This window comes from Myiozetetes cayanensis, unplaced genomic scaffold (assembly GCF_022539395.1).
Source record: "Myiozetetes cayanensis isolate MyiCay16 unplaced genomic scaffold, myiCay2020 scf6-25, whole genome shotgun sequence".
Lineage (NCBI taxonomy): Eukaryota > Metazoa > Chordata > Aves > Passeriformes > Tyrannidae > Myiozetetes > Myiozetetes cayanensis.
The window spans coordinates 13,263,710-13,284,454 of NW_026087853.1; the positions used below are offsets into that span (position 1 = coordinate 13,263,710).

The 20,745-nt window shown below is 40.6% G+C and overlaps 1 protein-coding gene across 1 annotated transcript; it reads left to right on the plus strand.

Moving 5' to 3' along the window:
• Positions 1 to 10,869: 10,869 nt before the first annotated feature.
• On the plus strand, positions 10,870 to 17,398 carry LOC126650390 (alpha-1-antitrypsin-like). Its single transcript, XM_050335142.1, has 5 exons — positions 10,870 to 11,033; positions 12,710 to 13,379; positions 14,839 to 15,109; positions 15,778 to 15,925; positions 16,900 to 17,398. Exons 2-5 carry the CDS (start codon positions 12,725 to 12,727, stop codon positions 17,089 to 17,091), a joined length of 1,266 nt encoding a protein of 421 aa, XP_050191099.1. The 5' UTR covers positions 10,870 to 11,033; positions 12,710 to 12,724; the 3' UTR covers positions 17,092 to 17,398.
• The last annotated feature ends 3,347 nt before the right edge of the window (positions 17,399 to 20,745 follow it).

The window sequence follows — 20,745 nt, forward strand, 5'->3', positions numbered from 1 at the left end:
TATGGGGGCAGAGGGGAAATAGCATGCTTGAAGTAAATCAAAGAAAGTAACGTATTTCAAACAGTCACTGATTAGAGCCAGTACGCAGGTCTGTCATTGTTCCCAGTGTTGTGCAGCATCCACTAGGAGGAAACTAAAGGCACCTAACAGAAACAACAGCCTTAAGGTCATGGTCTGAAAAGCAAATTGCATAATGTGCTGAAAATATCTTTAATGCTCTGTTGAATGCACAAAATAAGGATGGACAGAATTGGGGTGGTTCAGCCTGGAGAAAAGAAGGCTTTGGGGTGACCTAATTGCAGTGTTGTAGTACCTGAAGAGAGTCTATAAGTGATAGAGAGAGACTATTTACAAGAGCATGTAGTGACAGGACAAGGGGCAATGGCTTCAAACTGAAAGAGGGCAGGTTTAGATTGGATATTAGAAAAAAATTCCTTACTCTGAGGGTTCTGAGGCACTGGAACTTGTTGTCCAGAGAAGCTGTGGATGCCCCATTCCTGGAAGTGTGCAAGGCCAGTCTGGATGGGACCCTGAGAAAACCTGATGTAGTACAAGGTGTCCCTGCCCATGGCACAGGTTTGGAACTACATGATCTTTAACATCCATTCTTACCCAAATCATTCTGTGATTTTATGATGTAATGTATTTAATTTTGTTTTTCAACAGTCTAGCAATTGCCACACAATTAGTAATTAACAGATATTCCTGGGCAATACTAAGCTAATTTCTCAGCTCTAAAAGAACTTGGTGATTAATCAGAGCTGAACACCTGACTACTATTGCCACCAGGAACTTGGCAGCTATGAAGGTGCTGTGGCCAAGATCTGCACAGCCAACATCCATCAACTGCAAACCACAATAACCTCTGGGCTCAGCAAGTCCTTGTGAGAGACCTATTCCTCAAGGTAGTGCTCTCCTGCAACCTTCAAAGGGCATTAGTAACTCCAAATAGCACATGCATACTCCTGGCATGTCAAAATGAGTTACCAGCAGCATAATCACCTGTGCTCAGGGACACTTGAGCAGCAGCTCAGAGCCCCATCTGGACCTGGAAACTCTATCAGTCTGGCAAGGAGGGGGCATTACCAGGAACATCCATGGGAGATTTAAATGGCTCTAGGGAGCACAGAAACCAGGGCATGGTACATCAGAAGGATGTGGTGCAGCAGTTGGTGAAGGCAAGATATCTGCAAAGGGTGCTGAAATCTTCAAGTAGGCCCACAGCTGAAGTAGGTGCTAAGTGCTCCAGGTCTCTGCCATAATGGTGAGCACTCACCTCAGAGCAAAAACCAGTGTGTCTACTCATACAGGCACTGAAAAGGCTGTTGCTTCCACCCAGATGGAACCGGTAAGGAAGGAGATGTCAGTACAGGTGATAGCTTGCAGTGGATGCCCAGACTTTCACTGGAGGAAAGGCTGCCTGCACAAAGCATGCACGAGTTGATAACTTGTTGTGGCACGTGGATGAATTACAAGAGCCAGTATCACTATCAGTATGAGAGTGCCTGAAACAGAGATAGATAACATGGTTTCAGAACCACACACCTACGATGGATGCTACTGAGCTTGAGATGCCTTGGATCCTGATGACACAGAAAAGCAGGGCTCCAATCCAGCGCCCACTCTCTGTCATCCAAGATCAAAACCAGGTATGTTTTAAAGACTTTAGATGTCCACAAGCCAGGTCAACAAGGAGAAGCTACACCAGCAGTTCACAGTGGTTACCATAAAAATAAATGTTGAGTGATCATAGCGGGTGACTCTCTATTAAGGGGCACTGAGGCACCCACCTGCCAGCTTGATAGATAATCACAAGGAGTATGCTGCCTACTAGGTGCTAAGATCCATGATGTTGTAGACAGAGTACCCCAACTTGTCAAGAACATGGTCTCCTACGCACTACTACTTTTTCACATGGATACAAATGACACCACAAGGCAAAAAAAGGCCAGGATTGAGGAAGACTATGACACCCTGGTGAGGCAGGTGAAAAAAATGAGTGCCCAAATCATCTTCTCATCTGTCCTACTGGTCAGAGAAATGGGGACAGCCAGAAGCAGGCACACAGTGCAGATCAATGTCTGGCTTCATGGCTGGTACCATCAGGAAGGTTTTGGTTTTTATGTCAGTAGGTTGTACTTTAATGATTTTAGCCTGACTAAAATGGGCAAGAGAATTTTTGGCAGCAGGCCAGTTTGGTGAGACAGGTTTTAAACTTGAGGACTCAGATGATGGGGTCTAAAGGGGCAATACTCCTGCCACTGCTTCCTTCTGGGGAGTATGCCATACTAGCCAGTGCAGTGACAGATGTTCCTTGACTGCCTCTTAAGATGAGAATCACTGAGCTGGCCACACCAAGGGTATTTATGGCTATGGTGAATCCTCTTACACCCCTCCTAAGGAACCTGCATGCTTGATTACCTCTCCAAAGTGCCTGTACACAAACGCATGCGTGCATAAACAAGAAAAACTAGAAATCTATGTGTGGTCACAGGGCCATGTTCTCACTGCAGTTACACAGACATGGTGGGGTAGGGATAGTTCACATGACTGGAAAATTGTTACAGATGGTTATGTACTTTTTGAAAGGACAGCTCAGCAAGGCGAGCTGGTAGAGTTGCTCTTTATGTGAGAGAGCAACTGGAATGCATCGAGTTCTACCTAGGGATAAACGGGTTGAGATCTTCTGGATAAGAATTAAGGGACAAGGTAATATGAATAACACTGTTGTAGGTGTTTACTATGGGCCACCTCATCAGGAGAAGTTGGTGAGACAGCTGTAAATGGCTTTATATAGACAGCTGTAAATAACCTTCCAGTCACAGGTCCCGGTTCTCCTGGGAGACATAAACCACCCTGATACTTGTTGGAGGAACAACACGGTTCAGCACACACAGCCCAGGAAGTTCCTGCAGATCACTGAAGATAACTTTTTTATGCAAGTGGTGGAGGTGCACATGAGGAAAGGTGTGTTGCTGGACCAACAAACCAGAAGGAACTGGTTGAAGACATGAAGACTGGGGCCAGCCTTGGCTGTGGGGACTATGAGTTGATAGAACTCAGGATCCTGCATGGAGGAAGCAAAGCAGTAAGCAGGACTAGAATCCTAAACTTCTGAAGAGCTAACTTTAACTTCTTCAAAGACCTACTTAGAGAAATCCTGTGGATTAGGGCTCTAGAAGAGAAGGAGGTCCAAGAGAGGCGGTCAATATTCAAGCAACAGTTCCTCTAAGCTCAAGACCAGTTCATCCACATGATCAAGAAATCAGGTAAAGGGGTCAGGAGACCTTAATGGATGAGCAGGGCACTTCTGGTAAATCTCAAATGAAAGAAAGAAATTTATGGAATGTGGAAAAAGGGATAGGCCATGTGGGAGGACTACAGGAACATCATCAGAGTATGGAGGGATGTGACAAGGAAGGCCAAAGTCCACTTAGAATTGAGTCTGGCAAGGGATATCAAGGACAATAGGAAAAGCTTCTGCAAGTACATTAGCAGCAAAAGGAAGATTAGAGAAAATGCAGGGCCACTGCTGAATCAGATTGGTATCCTGGGAATGGAAGACAGAGAGAAGGCAAAATTACTGAATGCAGCCTTTGCCTCGATCTTTACTGCTGAGATCCAATCTCAGGAGTCCCAGACATCAGAGAAAAAGAAGAATGGTAGAGAAAGGAGGACTTCTCTTAGATCACAGAGGGTTGGGTTAGAGATCGGCATGACGGATTAAACCCCATAAATCCATGGGCCCTAATGGGGTGCACCCATGAGAGTTGAGGGAGCTGATAGATGTTGTTTCTAAGCCACTCTCCTTCATCTTTGAAAAATTATGGAGAAAACAAGAGGTACCTGATGATTGGAGGAATGCCAATATTACTCCCATCTTCAAATACGGTAAGAAGGAGGACCCAGGAAACCAACATCGTCAGTCTTACCTCACCTGGAAAGGTGATTGAATGGATCATTCTGGAGGTCAACACCAAGTATGTACAAGAAAATAAGGTTACTGGGAGTAGTCAAGTCAGAAGGAATTCACCAAGGGGAAATCATGCTTCAGCAATCTGATAGCCTTCTGTGAGGGAATGGCAGGGTGGATCCATGAAGAGAGAGCAACGGATGTTGTCTACCTCAACTTCTGCAAGGTCTCTCCTATTGGTAAGCTCAGGAAATGTGGGTTAGGTGAATGAACAGTGAAGTAGATCAAGAACTGGATGAATGGCAGAGGGCAGGGGGTCATGATCAGCAGAGCAGAATCCTGTTGGAGGCCTGTAGTGAGTGGCATTCCCCAGGGATCAATACTGGGTCCAGCCTTATTCAACTTGTTTATCAATGACCGAATGCTATAAATAAGACAGAAAGTGATGCCAGTGGAAAGAGAATAAAGGGAAATTACTTAGGTGAGAAGATTTAACACTGAACTTTCACCTCCATCAGTCAGATGGAGGGCACAGGCTCTGACTTATGCAAGTGCCACTACACTACTCTTTCTCCATTGCTTAGAGTTCAAATGTTGGCAGGATGTCACATGCTGGTTACATAGAGGCCTTAAAGCTTTAAAACTTGGAAACACTCAGAATAAAGATTCTACCCTCCAGTTTCCACTCCTGTGTTATTTTATGTGACACTTTCACAGAATCAGAATATTCCCAGTCCTCTAATTTGTCAGGGTCTTTTTGCAGGTCCTCTTTGCCTTTGAGGGAGTCAACAGCTCCTCTGGGTTTTGTGTCACCTGCAAATTTGCTTAGTATCCCTTTCAGTCCTGTGTCCAAGTCATTTATGAAGATGTTGAAGAGCACAAATGGAGCCTTGTGACCTCATTAGTGACAGGTCAGCAGTCTGATGTTACCCCATTCACTATTACCCTCTGTGCTTAACCAGTGCACAATGTGTTTATCAAGCTGTGTGCTGGACAGAAGGATTTATTTGTATGGTCTTTTGTTTAGGTACTTTCATGGATATATAAGGCTTCAAGTTTTTTACTCGTGCATGTCCTTGAGTCTTTGGGATTGCCTTGTGATCTTTCTACCCCAAGGCAAGCTCATGTATAGGAGCTGGCAGCTGATGTGACACAATCACTTCTTGCTCCTTCTTCCTTATTTTGGGAGTATGAGGGGCTCTCTCTGCACCAAGCCATGCAGCAATTGTAGAGCATCACTGCAAAAGAAGTTTCTTTTTTGAGACATATTTACATGTGTTCTAATTGCCACCCCAGTATCTGCTCAAAGACTGCTCCCTGCCAAGCTCACCAAGATGATGACTACCTCTCTTTTTGATTATGTAGATCTGGTATGCTAGATTTAAACCCAGCGTTTAGTTTGGGCATCCAACTCATTCAGTACAGTCCTATGAATCATAAATGAAACTCAGAGCTATTCCAATCTAAGATGACTCACTTTTTGGCTAGTTTTCGGATAATATAACGTGGCAATTCCTTAAAGAAATAATTCACTTTCTTTACTAAAAAAAGAAATTAAGAAAAAGACAGAGGACAAAAGCACAGCTGGGGTAAAGAGATGTGGTTTTAATTCTTGCTTCTTTAAAAAAAGTATCTTTTCTGTAGTTTTGTAGCTGTACAGATGAAGGCACTACAGAGATACATCTTAATTTAACACAGGAAAATTGAAAGAACAAATTAGTTTAGAGGTAGTAAGAGTGGTCAGATATGCCCTCTATTTGTATTTTTTAATGGTAAAGACTATGTTTATCTAGTTTCTTTTTTACTGACTGATTCCCCAAAAGGTTCTTCCCCTGATCCCCCAAGAAATCCAAAACCATTTTCTTTCCAAGGCACTCCAGTTGGATATGATATGTGTGCTTTGGATGGAGATGGAATTTGGGTGGGGGAAGATGATGAAAGGTCAGAAGAAGTTTAAGGGGAAAACAACCTCTCTAAACACTTCAGTATTCATGGAGTTTGGCAACACTGAACTAACCACTGAGACCTAAGCCTTGTATCTCATTTCTGTGGGCAAAAATGTGGAGTTATTTTTGGCACTCTGTGGATTTTAGGAGTGTTCCAGTCCTTCTTTAGAAACTACTTCAAAGACAGTAATTAAAACCCCTTTTTTCCTCATTGTTTTCACACTGGACTTTGAGCTCATAGATCTGAACTAGCATAAAATTAACCTCTGTGACAAATGTTGATGGCTTTCTGTGCAGAGATAGGTAATTTTCATGATGCTTTCTCACTCAGATGTTGGTTCCATTCCTTGCTATCTTGTAAATGACAGCCAGCAAATAAAGTCCACTGTGTGATTAAGTTTCACTCCCACATACTAACTGGATGCTCCACTAAACAATACAGCTTGAGAGCTGTAAATTACCTACACATCTCCTGGAAAGCAGCCATGCAGCTGAAACCTGTGGGGAAAACACACTGGCACACTTGTTGGCTATGTTTTCCTGAAAAGTGAAATATGTTATATAGAGGAACAGTATTTAGAAATATAACATTTTAATGACTGATTATGATCTCAAAGTTTTGATCTTTCTCTGCCATATTGATTATAAGGTTGCTTCAAGAAACCATTGGACAACATGGCTGGACAGAAGTTGAACAAGATTTTATTATTGAGTGGATGCATGTATTTTATTAAGGAAGCACAGAATACCTTCTGGAATTTCCAGTGCTCTGCTCTCCACTAGACAGACTGAGAGTCACTGAGCTCAGTTTCCTCAGATGCAATAGCTCCCAGGAATCACTGCATCAGGGACTTCCCTTTATACTTCTGCTGTCTAGTCTCTGTTCCTATGAAATTCCCCCACTTTCATTACAGGACATTCATAAAGACCTGCTGAATTTTGCTGGGAAGAATATGGAGGGTACACTAGCCAGGGCTCATAAATATAGATTTAGTTCTTGACCTCTCACTATTCAGTGGTTATCATTGATTGTAACTGTAGGTTAGACTCTCGGTAGCAGAAAAAAAACCCAACAAACCAACACCCCCCCCCCAAAGAAATAAAATAAAATAAAAAAGCTTGGCCCAGTGTTTCAGGTTTGGAAACCCATGTAAGCCATGTAAGGCATAGTGGACATCAATATGTGAACAAAATAATAATCTTATTTTTAAAGTATAAATGAAGATGCTATAAACATTAATCAATTACTATCTCTATGTACATCTAATCCTGCCCTAAGCAGCCTATCTATGTGCTTTACTTGGAGCTTTTGCACCCTGAAACAAGATTAAGATCTTGTCCATGCAGGTTTTGGTTTGTCATGTGACCCAAATTTTTGCCATGATTAAACAACAGAAATATGAAATTTGTATAGGCATTGCCAATGTTAAGCTTGAAAGTAGCCTCTATCAAAACTCAAAATGAAGAACACGTTAATCTTATTAACTGAGACCTGTTTTTCTATGGTATGGAGGAAGCGGAGTCTGTATGAGAAAACATGAAATTCAACTACACAATATTTGAAAAGCAAAGAAAAACTTCAAGGAGTGATCTTTATTTCATATGAATACATGCATCACCAGCCAGCTGTACAAACAAATAGTGTGCCAACAGCATGCTGCCAGATTAAGCTGGGTTAATTAAACCTTATTACTTTGTTAGGCACGGCTCATTAAATAGCCACTGTGTAACTGCTTACAGAAATCAGCAGTGCTTACAGTCCTAACCAAGTGAAAACATGAGGCTAGAGTTTTCTTTAATATCAATTACAAAAATTGACATGGTTTTCTCCCTTGGAAGAATAAACACAATACACCAGATCAGAATGACCTTGCACGTGAACTGTGTTTATATTAGAACTAAGAGCAAAACTGCATTCCTTCAGTAAATATGCTAAAGAGAAAAATGAAACAAGCCAGTGAGAGATATTTAATGCATCCAGAGCCTATGTTAGCATGTCTCACATAAGATTTTAGGTTGGTGTTTTTAAAAAGCCTCTTTTAAAGCAATCATTCCTACTTAAAAAAAAAAATAAATATTAAGTAACAAACTGCTTAGGATCAGTAACACTTTTTCATGGACAAACTTTCCACTAGCATAACTACAGTTTTCAAAGTTGGAGTTTTGAAATTTACACTCTTTTAATAACAGCAGGGCTCCAGCATAAAAACATAACTTAGCCAGAAAATATCAAACACCTTAACATTTCTTTCAAACATCTGCCAATGTATTCATGAAGTACAGGTGACTACTAAGCCATTTTTGGTTTGGTTCACAAACATGGATTTAGAAAATCTGTTTCCAGCCATTCTGGTTTGAGAAATTAGCCTTCTACATGATACAGAAAACTGTGTATTTAGTACATAAATTCTGCAGTTTTCCTCAGGATCAATAAATAGAATACATGGAAAGGAAATATCTTTCTTTCCTGAGGCTTTAGAGCTGAGCTATTATTTTCAAGGCTTAGTAATATGGAAATGGCAACACAACACTTTTGAACACTTCTTTATAACAGAGTTGAGTTTCTCATTGCACTTTGCTAGTTGGGAGTGTTTTTACATAGGTAACTATTAAAAGAGGAAGGAAAATTTTGAGTACATTGTCAAATTATGAAATATCAAACTTTTTATCCTAAGTAATGATTTTAGTGGCAGTCAGAAACTGAACTTCTGCTATGTTATGTTTGACTGACACGTGAGCCCCAGTTTTACCTAGATTAAATGAGAATCATAGCTCTGTATTTCTTCTGAATAATTTGACAATATCATTCATCATCTGTAGCTTCTATCATCATTGCTTGAAATGGATATGTTTACCCCTCAAATTATGCAAATTATTAAAAACTCACTAGAGTAACAAGCTCGTCATTAATCTCCAGCTATAGTATAAAGGAGCAAGTGGGCTCTGTCAAATGGTATAAGAGAGCTAAAAAAAGTCTTTTTAGGAAAATAAATGTAGGGAAAATTCTTATGTGAACCACTACCAGACTGACCATGGCTTACCTTCCATGCATTTTCCCTCCCTTGCTGAATTGAAGGCCAGGGGCAGGCAGACCTTTCAGTCCTGTTGTAAGAATGGAAATTATTGGGAAATCCTGACTGCAACCATGTATGTCTTCAAGATATACTTTAGGTAAGTTCTTCAATCTAATGCTGAGTCTGCTCCAGAGCCTCCACTGCCCGGCTCCCCCATAACGACTGCATCCTCTCAGATGCTCATCCTGCTAGATTTGTTGCCAGAGTAAGCACTGGTGAATTTTGGGAATGCATATACCATCTGTTTTGATGGAACACGAAGACAGCTTTGGGGCAGCCAATACATCTGTACTAGATATATGTTTGATAATGTGGATGTTACAGGTTTGGAGTGGGGTGGCTGTGACTACTCTGCAAACACTTGGTCCAGGTCCTTCCCCAGCCAAGACTGACATTTTGCTGCTTTGAGACGGTGCCGCTGCTTTTCTTTCAGTGTCCAAAATAACAGGAGTTTTTTAACAGCCCGAGAAAATGTTTCTGTAGAATGATGCTTAGGGCACACACTGCCTTCAGGGGGCATGGCCAGGGCTGCCTGCAAGGCGTGCTGAGCATTTGCTGATGAAAGGAACTAGGCAGCTTGTAACAGAAGCACTGGAGTCAAATAGCATAAGTACAGTCACATTTAGGAAGGAACTAGGGTGTAAAACAAAGTAGCAGTGTAGGCACCTTTTCCAGATTACTCTCTCCAGAGACAAGCCCTGTGGTTGACCAGCTGTTAGCTTGTAGAGACCTCTGCTGACCTCCTTGATAGGACAATGAACCTCTTTTTAAGCCACCACCTCTTGAGAAATAGGATAAAAGAAGTAAAGAGAGGCAGATTTTTAGAGTTTCAAAATCAATCCATGTTGACTTTCAAAAAGAGACTAATACAGGTGAATGTCTGAACAGCAAAAACATTTGTGTTTGTGTCTCTAACACAGTTATCTCACTCTATTGAAGCATGTTTTTGTTCATCTCAGAGTCATGAAGGGAATCCAGAATCAACCCCAACCCTTGCACAGAATTCTTTACAGCACTGAGTCTCTCTCCTGTTGCTCTCCACTTCAGCTAGCCCTGCAGCTGCACAGTGGACTACACTGCCCAGGCTTCCTCTTCTGTTGCCACTAAACGAAGGTTCAAAGAAAGCCTCAGTGTGAGACTGTTTCTGAACTGCTGCCAAGTTCATTTGGGGAGAAAAAACAAGTCGCACATCAATTACCTCTTCTGTTCTACTTTTCATAAAAGAGGAAGTTATCTTGGTTTAGCATGTTGTAACAGATGCCCGAGTTGCATGACCAAAAAACTAAAGCCCCAGTGCAGGCCATAACACTCCTCAGGAGTCACTAGCTCCTTGTGTCACTAGCTGGCAATAAGCTAGAAAGGTGTATGTGGTAGTACAACTGCCCATGGCCACGGACCTCTCCTATTCAAAGTGTGTTTGCAGATGGCAATTATTCATCTTGGAGACAGCAAACAAAGCCAGCTGGCCCTGCGAACATTGACTTCTACCTTCTCTGTATGTCTAGCATTAGCATTTATCTGTGTCTTCAGACAATTTTTTTTAATGCATGTAATGTTTAACAGAAGTGTAAATGTTTATGAGGCCAATACAACTTCTGAATAGTGACCAGTGGGGTCTCTACTGTGTAGAAATAAAAGACATGCTGACACATAAGTGGAGTCTAGTAGGTTGGGTAGCATGGCTGAGCACAAGTGGTGCTCCTTGCAGCTCCCTCACCCTGGTCTTCAGAGCTTAGTGCTGGACAAAAATGTGTCTCCAGATAAACAGTTATATCCATCTCAGGTAGCATATAGGGCAAAGCTGCTGCTCTTGGCACCAAAATATCATTTCCAATAAATATTTGCTTACCCTTTTTTAATGTAACACTCCAGTCTACTGACCAGCTGAGCCCTGTGGTCTTTGCTCTCTGTTTAGAGTGAGGAAATGGGGACAGACGCATATAACATCCAAGAAAACTAGCTTCATCAGCATTCACCTTTGTGCTTCTTGGTAACACGTATTTGAAGCCATGTAATGTTTAACAGAGGAAAACAGCAGTATGAGTAAAGCAGAAAGAAACAGCACAACCCATATGAGAGCAAGAGCCTTCTGAGTGTAATGTAAGTACCCAGTTATCTTTAACTTAATGATTTTGATGCAGCTGTCTGGCATTTAGTTAAGGGAGTCATAAAGCACATCTTCTCTCAAGGATGAAACCTGGCTTCTAAGCACTCAAATGACTTAATTTCAAGAAATACTGAATAGTAAATTCTGGGGATATATTACAACAGCTCCGCAAGTACAGCTCTGCTCTGAATATTTTTCCCAAATAGCTCAAAAACATCTAGAAGAAATGTGTTTAAATAACAATGGGGAAGTGTTCTGACTTCTTAACTGTCAATCTTACTTACCTTTACTAATTTCTCAAAAGCTTACAGCCAGGTAACCAAAACTGAAATGAATGAGTAAATGACTTGCATCACAAAGGTCCAGACAGAATTCACAAATTGATTTTGCTATGCCAACTTCCCCTGTAAGTCACAGTTTACTCAGGCCACATAGAGCAAAGCTGCAGAAGGACAAGCTGGCTCCTTTTCACCCAAATTTCAGTGGTCAGAGTGCTGACACGTGGTGGGGAAAATACCTGTAAATCTCTCATCTGCTCTGCTGAACCCATGATTTGAGTGCCTTTACCACTGATTGGGGGGTGAGCAGGTAACTCACAATCTTCTGCCCTGAATTTGTTCCAATTCAAGTAGGACATTAGGTGAAGGCTATTTGGAGTTACTTTTCTTGTCATTGGTACAATATTTTTAATGGGAATAGCTCCTACCTGTTTTCTGACAGATTAAGCTTCTTAGACACTACAAATCATCCCAACATGTTCTGGGTCTAACTGGTAAAAGAGAATGCAGTAAGCAAACAAACAAAAAAATCAGGCACAATGACTACAAATGTCCAAGATGCCATGATCCCGTCTCACTACTGAGCGCTACTCTGGCTATAGGCCCATTTATCTTACAAAAGGAGGCTTTCCTGATGATACCAAGTTTGGAAAGACAGGAGAGGCCAAGCCCACACCAGTGACCTCACCCTGCCATGACCAGATGTGTTCCTTCCTGTGTGTGTCCCCCATCTGGAACATGTGACATGAGTGGTCATTTAAAATAAACAAACATGTTCTAACCTAATCAGGTATTGAAGCAGAAAAGTTTTACCAGCTCTCATAATTAGTCAGTTTATATGCTAAAATGAGTCAGGAAAAAGAGAAAATACCACTTTTGAATGTTGCAATCTCATATTTTCCATTGACATAGCACTGTCATTTAACGTAAGCCTCATTCAACCTCAAATAACACAATAATCCCAAGAGTTCTTAAGAGATGAACATAAAGAATTAATCACAATGCTTCTGCTGTGCTGCCTTGCCATAAAGTGGATTTACACAGAGACAAAAGAGAAAAAAAAAACCTTTTCTCTCATTCTCCCCCTCTGACTCTTATTTTTCTTTAATACCCACTTATTTCTTTCTTTCTCCACATGTTTCTTTCTCCAGTAACAAGGAACTTTTGGTAGCTAGAGTAAAGCAGAACTGAAGTAGGCAGCAAGAGAATGGATAGGAATCACAGATAAACTCAGAAGAAAATTATTTTAAAAACCACTTCCATAGCAAAGGAGCGGGTCAGGAGATAACAGTGATTACCAGCTGAAGGCAGTAGCAAATAGAAACAAAAGATGAGATGTTGATACAGCTGCCCTGCAGCATCCAAGACCATTTTGTTCTTTGTCCATGCAGTAGCTGTGAAGAAAGATGAAGGCCACCCTCCCACTGTGCTTTCTGGTGGCCGTGCTTCACCTCAGTGTTCACAGCCTGACCCAGACTGACCACCCCAGTGACCAGAGCAATGCAACGGACCCCCAGGAGCTACATTCCCACGAGAGAGATCCTCTTGAGTCCTGCCAGAGGATAGTCCCCAGCAACACAGACTTTGCCTTCCGGTTTTACAGACAAGCAACCGCCCAAGAACCTGACAAGAACATTTTCTTTTCCCCAATCAGCATCTCTGCTGCCTTTGCCCTTCTGGCCCTGGGCTCCAGAGCCACCAGCCAGGCTCAGGTGCTGGAAGGGCTGGCCTTTAACCTCACCAACATTCGGGAGGAGGAGATACACGATGGTTTTCGTCATCTCCTCCTCTTGCTGAACCGCCCTGGCAGCCAGGTGCAGCTGATTATGGGGAACACCCTGTTCATGGACAATCACCTGAAGCCACTGAAAACATTTCTGAAGGACATCAAAAAGCTGTACAGAGGAAAAGTTGTTTCTAGTAACTTCCAGAATTCCACTGAAGCTAAAAAAGAGATCAATGATCATGTAAAGAATAAAACTCATGGGAATATAAAGCAAATACTTAAAGAACTTGATCCAAACACCCTAATGGTAATCATTAACTATATTTATTTCAAAGGTAAGTTACATAGATGCTACTTACTGCAGCACTTGCTTCACCTGCACTAAAACAAATATACCAAGTTATTATTGAATAATTTTTAAAAGAAAGGCAAGTATTTAGATGAGTCTAACACGACGAAAATATCGAAAGTTCTCACGCTTTGAAACATCATGTCTAAGTTTTTCTAGCATATGTCTAGACTCTTAAGCATAAAAGTCCATTTGTTTACAATCTTCAAGTATAGGGAATTGCCAGAGTACAACAGATTCATGCATCGTTAAATTTTTCCATCAGATTTCATCTACTTATTATTTCTTAAATTAGAATGTTTTCACATGCTGTATGAAGTAGAAAACTAAATTATAAAAATGCTGATTAACAAAAATTGCCAAAAATTTTAATTTACTTACAGTCCATGTCTAAAATGGGTAGGTACCTCTGGAGTTGAAGTCTAAATGTCATCACATTATACATATCCCAAGAGGTATTTGTGAGTGCATTGCTTTGGCAGTGATTAACTTCTTAGATGTTATACCCATTTGTAGCAGCATGCATGACACACATAGAATTTCCACACAGAAATGAATGTTTAGAAACAGATGAACTTTCAGCAAAACAGATTTTATTTCAAGTACTTAAATTAAATTTGGATTCCCTAGTCTCAGGTGCCCTACTCTGAGTACCATAGCAGAGTATATTTCTTTTCTGGAGGGCAAGGATGAAAGCTTATAAAGAAATCAGAATACTGTGGAGTTAACATTCCATTATTTGTTTTTCAAATATAGTTTATTTCTAGTCAATATTAAAAAAACACAAACCATACAGAATGGCAAGCTATAATCCCTGTCTATTTGTTTAGCCAGTGACCTGCTTTAATACAAAATAAAATATCATAGAAGATTCAGTTCAATAAACATCAAGAGAAAACCACTTTGAAGATCAAAGACCTGGAAGCCCTATTCTATTTACCATAATGCAGTTATGTTCAGGTCCAAAAGTTCAGGTTGCTCTGGCATTTAAGCTTTTCCTTAGTGCTACAAGATGAAGAACATATGAAGAAGCATGTAAGGAGCTTAACATGTTACCTTTTAAAGGGTAGACATCCGATGTGAAACTTGTTTTACAAGTAATATTCTGAAAACAGACAGCAATTCACTGGATCCTGGTCAGCTTTCATTTATTTCAAATAAAACATAAGGAAATATGAGGAAGTTACTTCATATAATTTATCTGCTTTAGAAAGGTGTTGTACAAGTTCTTACAAAATGTAACCTGAGATATTTAGTTGTTGCTGAACACAGTATAGCAAAGATGAAGGGAACAAGACCTTTAGTAAACTCGGAATACCTTTTATCTTCAAGTATGAGTGTAAATTTTCAGATATGGGTTTATCTAGTGTACGTTAATCTAGACTATATTAAGATATCCTCCTTGAAGCTGGTATTCAATTGCATTATTTCTCTTTTGTTTTAAGCTTACTGGGAAAATCCTTTCAGTATTAGGGGGACTCACAAGGATTATTTCCATGTGAATGCAAAGACCTCAGTTGAAGTGAAGATGATGACTCGAGATGGATTTTATAAAGTATACTCTGACAGGAAGCTGTCTTGCGAGGTGGTGCAGATTCCTTACAAGGGAGATGTTGCAGCCCTGTTTATCCTGCCCAATGAAGGAAAAATGAAGCAGTTGGAACGTGGCCTGACAAAAGACACTGTGTCTAAATGGGAAAAATCATTTCAAAGATGGTAAATATAGAATTTTAATTTGATGATTCGAGGTAGTCAGAATCTGAATTCTGAATACTATGACGGGTTTTACAGTTACAAGCCTGTGCTGTTGATGGGAGGTTTAAGCAATGGAATAAGTGTAAAGGGTCAGACCAAATGTTTTGGTGATTTGATACTTCTAGCAGAAATTAGAATCAGCATTGCCCTGTGGTAAGAGAAGAGATCTGTGAGGTGGAAAATTTAATTTTTTTCCCCCATATACTTTCTAGCTATTATTAAGTGTCTCCATCTCTCTTGTCTTAAACACATTAAGTTAAGAGAGGTAATACTGTGACATAGCAGCCAGATTCCCTCAGAGGGAATGGGGTATGAATTCCAAAAGAAAAACCTTCAAGGTTAGAAAAGGAATGCAAACTTAGTCCCAAAAATGCTGGCAGCACCACTCTTTCCTGTCTTACCAAATGACAGTGTTGCAGAATCATACAAGAAAGCCCAACTGATGTTTTTCTCCTTCCATGCTTTCCTTATCCTCCAGACTATCCTCTTCCATCTTCTTTTTCTTGCTATCTCTTTTAGATTAAAAGATTAACATTTTACCACAGAAGAACCACCAAGAAGTTGAGAATTTTCAGTTCAAGGCTTACTTTGATTGCAATAATAACCATAATTTTCTTTTGAACTAACAGGAGGATAGAAGTGCATATTCCAAAACTATCGGTTTCAGGCACCTATGACTTAAAGAAGATCTTAATGAATCTGGGTGTAACTGATGTGTTTTCTGATCAGGCTGATCTGTCTGGAATCACAGGAAACCTTGATGTGAAGGTTTCAAAAGTAAGTAAGTTTGTTAGCAGAAACAATAGCCTGTGGATTCCTTAACATCCAAGTGCCTTACCCTAGGCTAAGTTGCGAAATTTTACTTATTACTAGGGCTGGCTGATACTCTGAAATAGAACATTTAGCTAATAAAGTCACTGTAAACTCTCTCAGACTTCTCCAAGATCTGGAGATAAGATCTGTCTTTTGTCTGACAGGCAAAGGTGGGGGGTGGGTGGAGAGGTGGGTTTAGCATTTTACTGGAAACAACACAGAGCATTTTCTGCATGTGAAAGAAGTGTCTATGGATAACTGTTGAGGATGTCTTGCATCAGCATATTTACCTGAAAAAGCGGCCTTCATTGTATAATTCATTGTATAATTTTAAAGTGTTTAAAAACTGCTGTTAATATTGAAGGCTCTGACATGTGCTAATAATGTAAGATGGACCACACCTGAGGAAAACATCCCATTTACTGAAAATATTGTGAAGATAAAGTCTAGCATTCTTACAGCTGCTCTGTAAGCAGCACTTACAATGTTCTAACATTTTAGAACAGGGGGCTAGTAAAAGGAAAATATTAAAAATGCCCAAAAATAATTTAACAAAAAATTTGGTATCAAGGTTGTAGCCTACTGGCTAAACTGTAATGCATGTACCTTTAGGAATACATACAGAGTGGCTCTGGAGCCTGACTTCCTTTTCGTTTGAAACTGTCATTCTTTGTGAATTTGCTTGAGTATTCAGTTAATTCCACAAGGTGTGCAGTTGCTAAAGTCTGGGTTGGATACACTTGTGGTGAGGAACACTGAAAGTGATAATGCTAATTGAGACATCATTTCTGAAAACCCACCATGAGCTGTAGTGCCCTTCTTCCTGGTTCCTGACCTACCAACAGTTTTTGTGAAAGGTTGAATTAACTTAGTGTTACTTTGAATCATTTCACATTACATCCTCCAGATACATTAATTCTTGCTGTATTTTATTGTAGGCTGCTCACAAGGCTCTGCTGAAGATTCATGAGAATGGCACAGAGGCTGCAGCAGTCACTGGCATAGATTTTCTTCCTCATTCCATTCCTCCTGTTGTTAAGTTCAACCGTCCATTTTTGCTGTTGATTGTTGATCAATATACTCAGAGCATCCTCTTCATGGGAAAAATTGTAAACCCAACTGAAAAATGACTGGTCAGTGACTGGTCTAATTGATTTGAATTGTATTTTATAAAATTACCATTCATTGTATTTAAAATTATATCAAAACAGTTACTAACAATTTTCTTTTTCCAAAGAAGTCAGGTAAGAGTGTGTCATTCTTAAAAACACTGTTCTTGCTTTCTCCTTCAGTAGAAAGTAACCAATGACAGAAAGTACACCTGTTAGTGAATTATAGAGAATTTTGTAAATCAGCCTTTAGTGATAAGTGCCATGTTTGAAAAGCAAGGTAATATTCAGCTGAGACAATCAGTTTAAAACACTGTAAATAAATAAAGTATGATTAAAGAGATCATGTTTGATTTGTGGGTAGGAAGGAAAGAAAGCACTGAGGTTTGCTCCAGCTGCTGCAGGTTCTCACCAGGCCCTGGTGCTGAAGGGCTGACATGGAAATTTAATATACAAATGTAGTCCACTCAGGAATACTTTAGTTCTTCTCTTCCATGTGAATGTTATTGATGAAGAAGAGTCATGTTCAATTTCCACAGGAAAATGATTTCTCCTCTCTCTGAGGATATCTGTGTCAATTTGACACACCTCTCCTAACGCAGCCTTATGAATCCAAGGCACTGTCAAAATCCAAAGCCAAGACTTGGCACTTGAGAAGATATTGAGCAAGACAAGAGATGGATGCTGACAGAAACACAGCCAGTCTGGTGTGGTGTCAGCCTGGCTCTCTCTCTGTTCCATCCTGTGGGATCAAACGCAGATGCTTAAGAGTGATAAACACATTTAATGCTGCTCAGGGGTATAGCAGCATGGACTTAGGTTAAAAAACTAGACTCTTCTCAGTGTGTTGGACCTCATTCAATTTCTTTAAATATAATGAAACAGATGAACAGGAATTTAATTTTTTTAATCAAAAATTTGAGTCAATAGTGTCATGAGGCCATTCGATAATAGAGCAATTAGTACCCAAGAAGGAGCTACAGCCTAGAGTTCGACCTCTCCAGGGCAACTGTTACATGCCCACACCAGTCTGTGCAGTTAGAGAATTTGCCTTGAATACAGGATATTCAGGAACTTTTATGGTCAGAAGTTCCCCTTTCCTGAAGGCAGACAGTGTCATACCTCCAACATCCTAAACTCCAGGCTGGTCAGGCCAACCCTTGCAAAAGCAGGGTTAGCATTGGACCTGAAATTCTGGCAAGGATTTTTGCCTGGAAGATGGAAATAGAGGCCTGCCCTTCCATGGATGGAGAATAGGTTTGGTGGATTAATCCAAATGAATTCTCTGCAAAATACACTGTTGACTAGGTAACAGCTGAAGTAACTATAGCTTCTGACATTTCCAGTAAAAGGAAGGCATAGCTGCAAACCACACACTGGGAGAGTCAGTCACTTTCAGACCATGCCTAGGCACTTCCTTTGAAGGTCAAATCTTTTGCTATAATCACCTTTACAACACTCACAGTTGATGGCATCCACCCACAGTGTCTTAGCTTCTTTGAGTCCCCCTTTAAGTAACAAATGCTACATAAACACCCTAAGTGGAAGTGGTGGCTAAATTAGAGCTGGAGAATATTTTAGTCAGCTAAACACACAAAAGGTGCTACTAGAATTGTGTTATAGACTTGATCACGCATTTCTTGTAAATAGAAGTTTCTTGTAAATAGAAGTTCAGAAGGAATAGGGTATAAATACCTGGAAGGGGTAAACAAACACTGAGATTAATCATATTTCTGGAGTTTACATCTATGTTAGTAAATAAAGTACTCCAAGATCTGTTCCCTGACCATGAGATCAAATGGCTCATTGCTGCTTATATCCACATTGCTTAACTCTGATCCTGAAAGTCATCCAGGCTGCTTATTTGAAATACCCCTTGGCCTGTGCTAACTCCAAAAGCATGCTTAGCACTTGCTGGGAAGAATCATAGATGGCATGTGTCTGAAACAGCACTAAAAGTATAAGAATGTGAGTGACTCCAGGCTGATGCCCAGCTCTGGGCCCCAGAACTGCTCAAGGTACTGGGACAAATGGACCCAGAGTGAACAACTGAGGGGCCAGAAAGTGCCCCTCTGGCACTCAGCCCTATAAGCTCCCTCTCTGCTGGTGATCTGCCTTTTTTTGAACGACATTAAGTTCCAGGTGATGCTGATAGGCCTTCACCAGCTACTTCTCAAACGTGAGGGAACTGGAGCCCCTTTGCCCTTCTGTGGAATAAGATTAGGAAGTTCAGGAAGCACCCTTGAAAACTACTGGAAGTCAAAGATTGTGAGACTCCCATGTACTTAGCATAGACGTGTTGTGGTGGTTTCTTCTAGACAGTCCTGTGCATTTGCTGGCACAGTAACTGTGCATGCTTTTTGCAATTTTACCAGACTCCTGATTTTACTGGAGTTATATGTGTCAAGAAATTTATTTCTATGAACTTTTGCAGACATATGTTGAATGATAGATCTTTATAGGATGAGTATTTATCATGTAAAGTACATTCATCTTGCTCAATCCTTATCTTGCTGATATTTTCTTTTTGAAGTCAGAAATCCTTTGCCCTGGAATACCCAGAAATATAATTGCAAAGCTAGCATAATAATCTGATGACAAAACAGCAACAGAAATAAGTCAATGATATGTGATGAAACTGCTCCTGTAAGGAGGAACCAAGATGTTGCACAACTGAGCAGACAGTAGGGACAGAGATAATTAAATTATTCCTTAATTCCTTTCATATAGACCATTATTAGAGCAATGGGAAAAGCATGTTTGTCAGTCCTTTATATGAGTCCACTGGCTCCTGGAGTAAGAGTCCCCCTGTCCCAGCCACTGCGTATCTCAAAGCATCCAGGAGCTCCATACTCTCTTCTATGCAATTCCCCTGGATGGATCTCCTTTCTGCATAACTGTACAAAATTTCCAGTTTAGCCTTGCATTTCCCAGTGGCATCTGTCCTGGTTACATAGACATTCTCACCTACAGGAATGTGCAGTGAACCAACAAACTGCTTTCCCTTCCCTTGGTTCTCACAGACCTGCCACGGGGCAGACGTGCAGGTGATACCCATACGCGGTGATTCACCCTCATTTTCCGTTGCATTCAACAGAAGAGACACATGGTTTCCAAGAGTCTGGCAGCTATGACATAAGGGAGATTTTTAAAGGACTAGATGTGACTGATGCATTCATTATCCATGCTGATCTGTCTGGAATTGCTGGGAAGCTGATTCTTTGCAAATAATCATTTGTGAGTCTGCTGTAACTGCTGACCCTAGGAAACTCTTGCCTAGGAAGAGACTTAAGTCAGGGTCAGAGAAGCAGGTGCCTGTGAGTGGTGAGCAGAGATAGATGCAACTTTCCACTCTCTCCCTGACTTGCTGAGTGCTGCTGCATGTCCTGGGAGAAAGTAGAAGAATCACTGCAGCAGCTTTGTTATTCCTAGAAATTCCTCTCTGGAAACAGTAGCATTTTTCAGATGATTAGCTAAGCATTAAGACTGGGCTGAAAGATTAATGCTATCTATGTAAGCAGGCCTAGACTTGAGGAAAATAGCTCTTCATTGCTAGAGTTAAGCACCAGCATACTTGCTGCTCCTAAGACTTGGTCCTTTCCCATAATACTAAAATAAACTTATTGGGTACTTGCACATGTCACGAAAAAAACCCTGTCTGCAGAAATACATTCT

Coding starts and splice junctions, on each gene's coding strand:
- LOC126650390 (XM_050335142.1), top strand. CDS start 12,725: ATGAAGGCCACCCTCCCACTGTGCTTTCTGGTGGCCGTGCTTCACCTC. Junction 13,380..14,838: donor TAACTATATTTATTTCAAAG/GTAAGTTACATA, acceptor TTTTGTTTTAAG/CTTACTGGGAAAATCCTTTC. Junction 15,110..15,777: donor GAAAAATCATTTCAAAGATG/GTAAATATAGAA, acceptor TTGAACTAACAG/GAGGATAGAAGTGCATATTC.